The sequence below is a fragment of the Corvus brachyrhynchos genome, unplaced genomic scaffold, assembly GCF_000691975.1.
Source record: "Corvus brachyrhynchos isolate BGI_N302 unplaced genomic scaffold, ASM69197v1 scaffold544, whole genome shotgun sequence".
Taxonomy (NCBI): Eukaryota; Metazoa; Chordata; class Aves; order Passeriformes; family Corvidae; genus Corvus; species Corvus brachyrhynchos.
Window position 1 is genome coordinate 2,782,089 of NW_008238325.1, and position 9,235 is coordinate 2,791,323.

General features: G+C 43.9%; 1 protein-coding gene across 1 annotated transcript in view; it reads right to left on the reverse strand.

The window, feature by feature from the left end:
- Positions 1-325: 325 nt before the first annotated feature.
- The window catches only part of MME (membrane metallo-endopeptidase), a 28,258-nt gene continuing 19,348 nt past the window's right edge, over positions 326-9,235 (reverse strand). The window contains exons 17-22 of the mRNA XM_008633746.2: positions 7,856-7,975; positions 7,475-7,608; positions 6,864-6,929; positions 4,684-4,779; positions 4,218-4,294; positions 326-1,713 (exon numbers count right to left, since the gene is read on the reverse strand). Of these exons, the coding sequence (XP_008631968.1) occupies positions 1,614-1,713; positions 4,218-4,294; positions 4,684-4,779; positions 6,864-6,929; positions 7,475-7,608; positions 7,856-7,975 (593 nt within the window). The 3' untranslated portion in view covers positions 326-1,613. The remainder of the gene's footprint in view (positions 1,714-4,217; positions 4,295-4,683; positions 4,780-6,863; positions 6,930-7,474; positions 7,609-7,855; positions 7,976-9,235) is intronic.

Below are 9,235 nucleotides of genomic sequence, written 5' to 3' on the forward strand. Positions count from 1 at the left end.
CTGCGCAGGGTCTGCCTGGCGCTGCTCGCCCTCAGTCTCCAGCCCCGTTCCAGCATCCTCAGAGCGCTGCGGGCTTTTTTTGTCCTTGTTCTGTGCAAAGCTGGGGGAAGTGTTGGTTTCTGTGTGAAAACAGAGGAGCTCTGGGTTTCCCCTCTCTGAGAGAGGCTCGTTCCTGCGCAAAGCCAATCCTGGGAGTTGTGTGAAGGATTTTTTTGTTGTGGTCTGTGTTTCCTGAGCTGCGGGGCTCAGGGGCAAGTGCAGACATTCATTTGCAGAGAATTTTTGGTTTGTATTTTTATAATTCCTATGAAGAACACACACTGCATTTGGCTCATAATTTCAGTTTATTATCAAAATGTTTTGATCAGATGACAAACTCAGAAAGCTAAAAGGACACAGGTTTTTAAATAGACCTATTGTAGCAGTCATCTGAGGTATCTGGTACTTGGTTTGGGAATGTCTTTGCTTTGATAAACAAAGCAGTAAGTTCCTTTGAAATCTGCATGAGGATGTTTAATACCTATCATTGCAGATTTAAAGCCTTTTACCTTCTTACCTAAAGCTCCTTCAGACTCGTGCAATCAGCTGTGCAGCTTTCCTGATGAGAGGACTGACATTAATCAGAACATGTACAAGTTATGTGCAGGATCAGAGCCTAAGCACTGACAGAGTCAGCCTGAAAACTCCAATGTTGGTGCCCTCCATTGGAGAACTCGGTTTTGTAGGCTTTATCTTATTGCCTGATACCATGCTTTACCCCAATTTCCCAGTTCTATGCAGCCACTGATAAAATATGTTACAATACTTCAAGTCAAAAGTGTAGCTCAAGATTTAAATATAAAAACTATGATTTATACATTACTAGAAACTTTAAAAAAGAGCAACTTTAGAGAAAGCAAGAAAAAGCTTAGAAAATTGTGAAAGGGTCTTTGATCACAATCTTACAGATTATAGGTACAGAAATTAATAAATTACCTACAATTTCAGTTGGGCTGGAAAGCTGTAAATAAACTGTTGTAAATAGGGACTTCAGGTAATACACGCTGGAGTAATTAGTGAGAAGTTACTTAAGTACAGCATGTCTTTGGACTCCTCTTGTATAAATGGTTTCAAGTAAAAATGAAAACATTTGGTAGAACAGATTTCCCGTAACAGCACAGGGTACAAAGTCTGACACTGGGAGATAAACCATCATCTCTCTATCATGTCATGATGGCTAAAACGTGTGTTACTGAGTATTTCCTTCCTCCCCCGATCAGAAATCTGCATTCACCAACCGGGGGGAGATCATGTGTTATGCTTTGCCATTTTAAAATGAATCCAAAAAGCCACTGGCTGTGGGGGCAGGATTAAAACTACAGGTGAAGTGTTGCTGAGCACTGCCAGGTGAGTTGAGTCCTACAAGTTTCCGGGGAGGAGAAGCAGCTCAGCGCTGCCTTAGTCCTTCTTCAGTGCTGTGATGGGTGATGATTTGGGGTTTGCATGTTTACCAAAAATTACAGTCATCTCTCTAGCATATTCCCCTCAGTTTTCTTCCCTTCTCCCCTTTCCAAAATCAATTGGAAAGGTCTCTTTTCCTGGAAAGGTCCTTGAGATGTGAGGTTTGCAGTCCATCACCAAACGCGGCACTTCTTAGCAGGATCCATGTTGTCTCTCGTGGTGCATGAAAAGGCTTCTGAAAACTCTGGGGAGTTCTGCAGTGACCCCAGGACCCTTTAAAACAAAGCAACATGCTGTCATTGCTGCTCGCCTTGGTTTGAAACATACAACATGACCCGTATTTTGAAACTTGTTTTTTGTCACCTCACAGTAGTGTGGGGAACAACCCTGTTGCTGACCTCAGACTGTTGCTTCGTTTCACCTCAAGGGCTGGCTGTGTTTTCTTCTTCAGTTTGTCTTGCCCCTACTGCAACCCGAAAAATACAAGACCTGTCTTCTCCTCATGGCTGGCTCTCACAAGCCAGTTCTTTCACCTAGAACAGATTTCTTGCTTGTCAATAGTTGTCACTAAGGATTTTTTCAGCTACGTTTTGCTGACAAGTTTCTTGGTGAAGGGAAAACAAGACCCTGAGGTCACGGGCTGTGGTGGTAACTTGTCAGTGAATGTTCATTTACATTTTTACACCAACCAAGTTTTAACTGAGATCATGCTGCTCCTCTGGGCGTTCTGCACAGATTTTCCAGTGAATGAGTTTCCTGGCAAAAAGATTCATACAAACAATGGCTTTGAACTGAACATGGGAAGTGAGTATGAGGCCATTCCAGCTAAGGCTGATTTTATATGTGTAATTGTGAACATGTGTGAGTAGATCTGCTAAGAGTCACTTGTTCCTTCAGGAACATACCTATGCAGGGAAACAGCCTCCAGTGTCAAATACAGATACTGAGGGACATTGACTGTGGCCCAGTTCTTTAAAGAACTCTTTCTTTGAGTAATTCATGGTTATTCTGAGAATTATGCTGATCATTAGAACCAGGATATGCCCACAGAAGCTGAGGTGAAGTTCAGCAGTGACACCTGCAACACTTCAATTGTTGTACAACGCCAAAAGTGACTCCCTGGTCTTGGGAGCCAGCAGTGGAACAGGAGATGGCACAGAAAAAGGGTTATCAAAAAAGTCATGCATTTTGGTGATCTAGCTGTACTTCACTGTTCCATTGAACTAGAACTGCTAAAATGGGATGCTCTGCAATTAACAATTTTTTTAAGGAGCTGCCTGTCCTACTTGTAAGGAGTGTCAGTGCAGCAGGTGTTGAAAAGGCTCATCCCACTCCCCAAATAATAATTGAAAAAGGCACGTTGGGAGCCTTTGTGACCCTTGTACAGTATGTTATTAGGTGTTAATTTTGTGAGTATGTCTCATGACATGCTTTCTATTTTAGAGCTCTTAGGGGGCCTCATCCTGTAAATGAGAACTCTAAGAATTCTCATTCTAAGAATGTTGTCTGGTTTCTCATGAACACTTGCATCATTGCATATAAAGTTTATAGCCTGTCCGACCGAGGTACAGACAGCACAACACAACGTAATTTATCCAGGATACACACAAACACAGCTTGTTACACTGAGATGCTGAACTAGTGTACTTCAAAGGCCTTGTGCCTCATCCAAATCAGATGTACCAAGGCTCTGAAGAGCCTCTGGAGCCTCATTAGCACTGAGACCAGACAGGAATGATTGTAGGATCTGGTGCACAAACTGCCTCTGGGAGAGATCCCAGATAATACAACCCACCCACAATGAAACCAGGCAAGGAACAGTCGCTGCTTTCACTAAATATTTGAGTGTGTGGGATAAACAAGATTTGGTGAAAGGCTGTTGAAAGAAAGATATTGAAATAATTGTAGTGGATTGTATCAGCAGAGAACTTGGCTATTGTGGACATGGAGCTGGGAGATGACTCAGCCTTCCAGAGCCAGCAGATGCTGTGATGGCTGCACTACCACTGATCTCGTGGCATTGGACCAAACAGGTTTATTAGAGCACATTGTTACACTGCTGATGAATAGGCTGCGCTGACTTCAGATAAAAAGAAAAGAAAAGTCTGGCCCAAGGCCTTCCACTCCGAGCAGGCACATTTCCTGCATGGCTCTACTGAATTGAGCCCAGCTAATCTTGGGAAGGCTGGCTGAGCACACCAGACACAAAATACACACCTGCTGTTGTACCACAGCACATGGGTTTGTTAAGAGTGAGGGTCAGTGATCTCTCACTGATTTTACCTGCAACTTCAGTGGAGGACAAAACTCCATCTGTGCTGTTGGTGTAAAAGAACCTTACCAGGAGCAACTGTGGGAGCCAGGGGACTTGTGAATGAGGCCTGGATTCCAGACACAGGCACTGGGACTCTGCTGTAACAGTTGCACAGTGACAGCCAGGTGATGGTGTATGTGTCCTGTTGAATTAAGTTGGATCTTCTCAAGGATGAGACAACTGTCCCACATCCTTACTCTGCCTGTGGAGCTTCCTGGGAAGGGCTTTGCCTGTTGGTGCAGCACAGGGCAGTGCTGGGCTGGAAGGGACAGGGACAGCCCAGCCCATCTGTCTCCTGTTAAACAGCTCCAGTGTGCTCTGCCTTTCAATGTGTGTATGTTAAACCTCCCCTGGGAAGGGCAGCCCAGCCCTTGGGCAGCGTCCTTTCAGTTCCACCACAAACAGCCGTGTTACAGAGGTGTTACACTTTGGGACTGCACTGAGCATTGTTGGCTGTGCTGACCTGAATTTGCCTGGGCTGTGCACGTCTGTCTTGATGGAGTTCACTGCGTATTCTGGTCTGTATGTTCCACACCAGACCTGCACAGGTAACGAAGGAAAGCATCATTAGCCCTATGATTGTACAGGAAGAGATCTGCTGTCATTTAACTACGAAACACCTAAAGTTCATGAGAATAAATTCCACATTACAACATAGAGAAGAAAAGGTGTATTTTGTTAAAAAAAGTATGTCACTGACCTCAGACAAAGGCACTTGGGCACAAGAAACCCTACCAGGCTTATGAGTGCTGAATTAATTTCTTTATGGAAGATAAAAATCACCTAACAAGACTTTATTTTCACTGCTTTGCAGTGAACACTGCTCAGCTCTGCCAGCTCTTAGTTGGCCCATGGGAGTCAGCCTGTTCTGACTTGCTGTTAAACTGTAATGTCAAGTGGTTTTCAAAGCCCTCAGACAAGAAGGATACCTGTGCGAAGTTCAGAAAAAACAGCTGTTTGTGGTTCATGTCGAGACCAGGAAGAAGTTTTTCTTTTCCATGTTTTCTCACAAAGTTTTCATAAGCCTGTAGAATGAAGTGAATAGAAATATTATCACTTTGAGCCCAGACAGTCAAAATGAAATGATGACAAGGAGGAACATGGATTCTTTGACATAATTAATCGTTGTCTCCCTGGCCATCCATCCCACATATGCCACCTTGAAGCAGAAGACCACAGGGCCATTTCTTAGTACTGTGCTGTCAATTATCTAATGCTGCATTATGAAAAAGAGATTTTTTCCACTGTGGGTTTTTGGGGGTCTGTTTTTTTTTAAGTGAATTGCAGAAGACTTTAAAACCTTGCCATAGTAAGAACAGCTGCTTTCATGTTTCTTATGGAGACGTGTCAAACGATGTGTTGTTAGTGTATCATCATCAGTATCATCAGATGCTGGAGAAATGCTCTGCCTGAAGTCAGTGCCAAGGTACTGCCCAAGCGCAGCTGAGGAATAAGCAGATAGCAGGTCCATGGAAAAGGCTCTGGAAGTTTCAGTGGATAACAGCTGCACGAGAGCCAACAGTGCCACAGCACTGCAAAACAGGCAAGTGTTGTACTGGGATGTGTAAACAGGAGTGGCTTATATGAAATACATGAAGTAATCCTGCTACTCCACTTGGCACTGGCCAGGCCTCAGCTGGAGCACTCCGTCCAGTTTTGGGCACTGCCCTTCAAGAAAGACGTGAACCAACTGGAGAGAGTCCAGAAGAAAGCAGCAAGAATGAGCAGAGGTCTAGCAAACATGACCTATGAGGAAAGATCGAAAGAATTGGGTTTGTTTAGTCTAAAGGAGACAAGTCTGGGCCTTGAAGCATGTAAGTCTTCAAATATGTGAAAGGTCACAGGAGAGAAAGGAGCAGATTGTTGTGTTTGCACTGTTGGAAGCAGAGCCATGGTGGCACTGGGAGTGCCACGAGGAGGCAGTGGGAATGCTCCTGTGGGAGGTTGGAAGGATACAGAAGGGGTTGATTCTACCTGCATGGAGAGAGGGGTGGAATATTGACCTCTCAAGATTCCTTTTGGACCTTTTTTACTATTTATATGATGTCATAATAATTTTTAATATTTCTGACCTAATTTTTTTGGCTACTCCCATTCCTTTCAGAAAGCATGTCCCCTTTCATGGCTTTGTACTTTGCACAAATGTTCCAGTAACTGAAGATCAGTCTAATCTAATAAGCCTGATGCCTCTTTTAGGCTTCCAAATCATTCTTTAAACTCTCATTAACAATTGTCTTTGCCCTCAAACATATCCATTTCCAGTGAGAACTTGGAGAAGCGTGAGTTGGCCCATGCATCCCAGGGGCTCTTTGTTGAGCAGTGCCAGCAGTCCATTGTCAAGTGTTGAGTATTTTGCCACAGAACAATGTGTTCAGGGAAGGAGAAGGAGGATTGTGTTGTTGAGGCTTGCAGCCATCAGATTTGTCAATAACAAGAAGAGCTGATAGAGAAGCTGACTCGCTACTCTCTTCCAGACCATGTTCACAAAAAGAACCTGTGTCTCTCTGACTGTCAGTCTCAACGGTGGCCAATCTACGGAGTCCAGCAGCTGTTTCAGGAAGAGAAAGAAAGGAAAGCCAAAAAGCATCCAGCTCCCATGGAAGGCATAGTGCAGGGAGTCCAGTGTCTCTGACGTCTTGGGATACCAGCACAGAGGACGCAAGACACCTTTACAAGATGAACAGCAAAGTTTTTGTTTATGTTTATGGGTCAGAAGAAAGTCATTCTGCTCCTCCTTCCTGCCATAAAAAAGCTGGTGAAAAAGACAGCCAGCAGCAGACAGCTGCTGGTGTCAGCACTTCAGTTAGGTCATGGTCCAAGTGTGAGCCAGTGAATGTTTCCATTCCACACATTCCTCATTCACAAAGGAAAAAAAAAAAAAAGTTAGTTTAAGAAGAGTTCCCTAGGAACAGGTAATATGTAGCCTGACATGATTAACAGGATGAGAGAAATACTTCAGCTGGCCAAGAGCTTTAATCCATGTCTTGATGGCACAGTTGGTCTAGTCCTGTCCCTAACACAGAAACATGTTTCTTCTTCCAAGGCTCTGAAACTGATTTTCTTAATCTCTGACAGCTTCAGCTAAAACAGAAAAATGGATACTTCTTACCTTGTATGCTTGTCTCACACCCCCATTATCAGCAATGTTTTCTCCTAGTGTGTTGATTCCACTCAGCTGTAAAATAGAAAGGAAAAGTATTGGTTTCTGAAAAAAGAGCTCATCCGGGACCTACACCAAGCTTTGTGCATTTTCCACTTTCTAAAGGTAAGAATTACCTTAAAATCTGAAGATTCCTAAGTCAGTCAAATATCACTGAAGATGATGAAGCTTCGGTAATGGGAAATCTCTAATTTTATTTTTTAAAAAATATATTCTTAACCTTTAGCCCAACATACTGATTTATGATAGTCAAAGCTGCAAAATCTAGAATCATCCTTTAAATTTAACGTGTGAATAAAAGGGCAGAAAAATATGGTAAAATTTTCTTCTCTATTTTTACTGGCCTCTCTCTGAGTCCCAACACTTCAACACAGGTTTTGGGAAAACCTCAGGGCTGGGAGTTCTATCTTTTCCCTATCCTGTGCGACGGAATACATTGTCAGGCTGTAAAAAAACAGCCAGTAGAATTGAGAGAAATAACTTCTTGTTCCTTTCATGTAGCACTGCAAGCAGTGCTGTCTCATCAAACCAGCATGGGGAGCCACAGAAACAGGACCTACGTTCTGTCCACCCGCCAGGTCCCACGAGAAGTTCCCATACTGGTACACCATGCACTGGGACAGCTCCTTGAAATTCCGTGCTGATTCTTCAGTCCACCAGTCCACAAGGTCTCCATTCTCATTAAAATTCCTGCCTGTAACAGTACGTTAAACAGAATTATTTATACAGGAAAACAGGGTTTGGTGCAGTGAGGAGGGAGCAAGTAAGGCTTTGGATTGTGCTTTTGGGAGAGCAATACTGTAATGCCTCAGAAATCCAGACTTGATCTTACATACAGAAGTTCATCTCCCTTTTATGTGCTCCCTGGAAGGATTGAGCACTAAAGCATGTAAAACACCCTGTGCATTGAGTGCTTTGTCACTAGAAGCTCAGTGCCTCACCATTGTCGTCAAAGCCGTGTGTGATCTCGTGCCCGATGACCATTCCTATGCCACCATAATTCAGAGATTTGGGCTGGGATGCACTGAAGAAAGGGGGCTGCAAAATGCCCGCAGGGAAGACTGAAAAAAAAGCCACAGCACAGTTAATACCCTGCCTCGTTATCCTGCATGTGCAGTGGGGCCAGACCACTTCTATGGGCTTCAACCAAAATCACGCTGTTCCCCCTGATCTCCCAGCAGCACGAAGTGACTGACACATGGGACTGCTGCAGGGCAGAAGGAACAGAGCAGCAGGATCACTCCCCTCTTCAGACACTTCCAAAACCATGACCAGCATTTGCTTTGTTACTATGTTGCTCTGCGAAAAAAGCAGTTTGTTCCAATTTACATCACTCAGCATTCACAGACTTCTGTCTCATCATTAAACAAACCTCACAACATTGTGAGAAGTGGGAGGGTGTCCCCCAAGAAGAATAAATTATTTGATCATTCCATCACAAATCAATCTCAGAGACAGGAATTTATTCTTCCCCTGAAAATACAAGTAACTCCCACTAGAATCAATAAAAATAGGCCAAGCTGGCAATAAAAGAACTGGGACAAAGCAGTTCTTTTTACCCACTACTCTACTCATTTTTCTAGGCTTCTAAGAAACAATTCAGTTAAAAAGAAACCATGTTGCAGTTATGATCTTTTATAAATTAAGAGTAATAAAACACTATAAAATATTCAGTTCCACTTTAGTATCTCGTGAAGGCCTTTTCCTTTCCCCCTGCTGCCACCGTAATATAAAGTATTAATTCTCCCTGGGAAGGAGGTGGATGTAACTCTACAGCAATTGAACAGACAGGAGGAATTGGGTGACAGTTCTCACACAGCAAAAGAAAGAAGAATGATAGTTCTTGAATTTCAGTATAAATCCAGTTTGGTTCTACGGCTTTCTTTCAGGAGGAGAAAGAACCATGCAAGAACTAGAAAATAATAAACAGGTTAGAAATAACCCAGTTCCGCTGCCTGTGCAAGCTGCTGTCACAGCAATCCCAGTACAGTGCTAGTTTGCTATGGAATGAAATATCCCAATGTTCCATGCTGTTACCAGAAAGCACCGATAGGAACAGCAGTGTAAGTGCCACGGTGTGTGCCGGGCCCCAGCAGAGGAGCTATCTCTGGAGCTGTTGGCTGTGGAAGCGCTGCCAGCGGGATGGGGACTCGGGGCTGTGCAGCCTCAGAGCCACCTGCTACCTGAGGGAACACACAGTGGGGCTGCCTGGGCAGCAGCAGCTCAGCTGGATTTTGGCAGCTGAGGGGCTTCCTTACAGTCTGAGCTGCTGATGGAGCAGTGCAGGTCAGACCACACTTAAACGTAGTAACAGCTCCAAG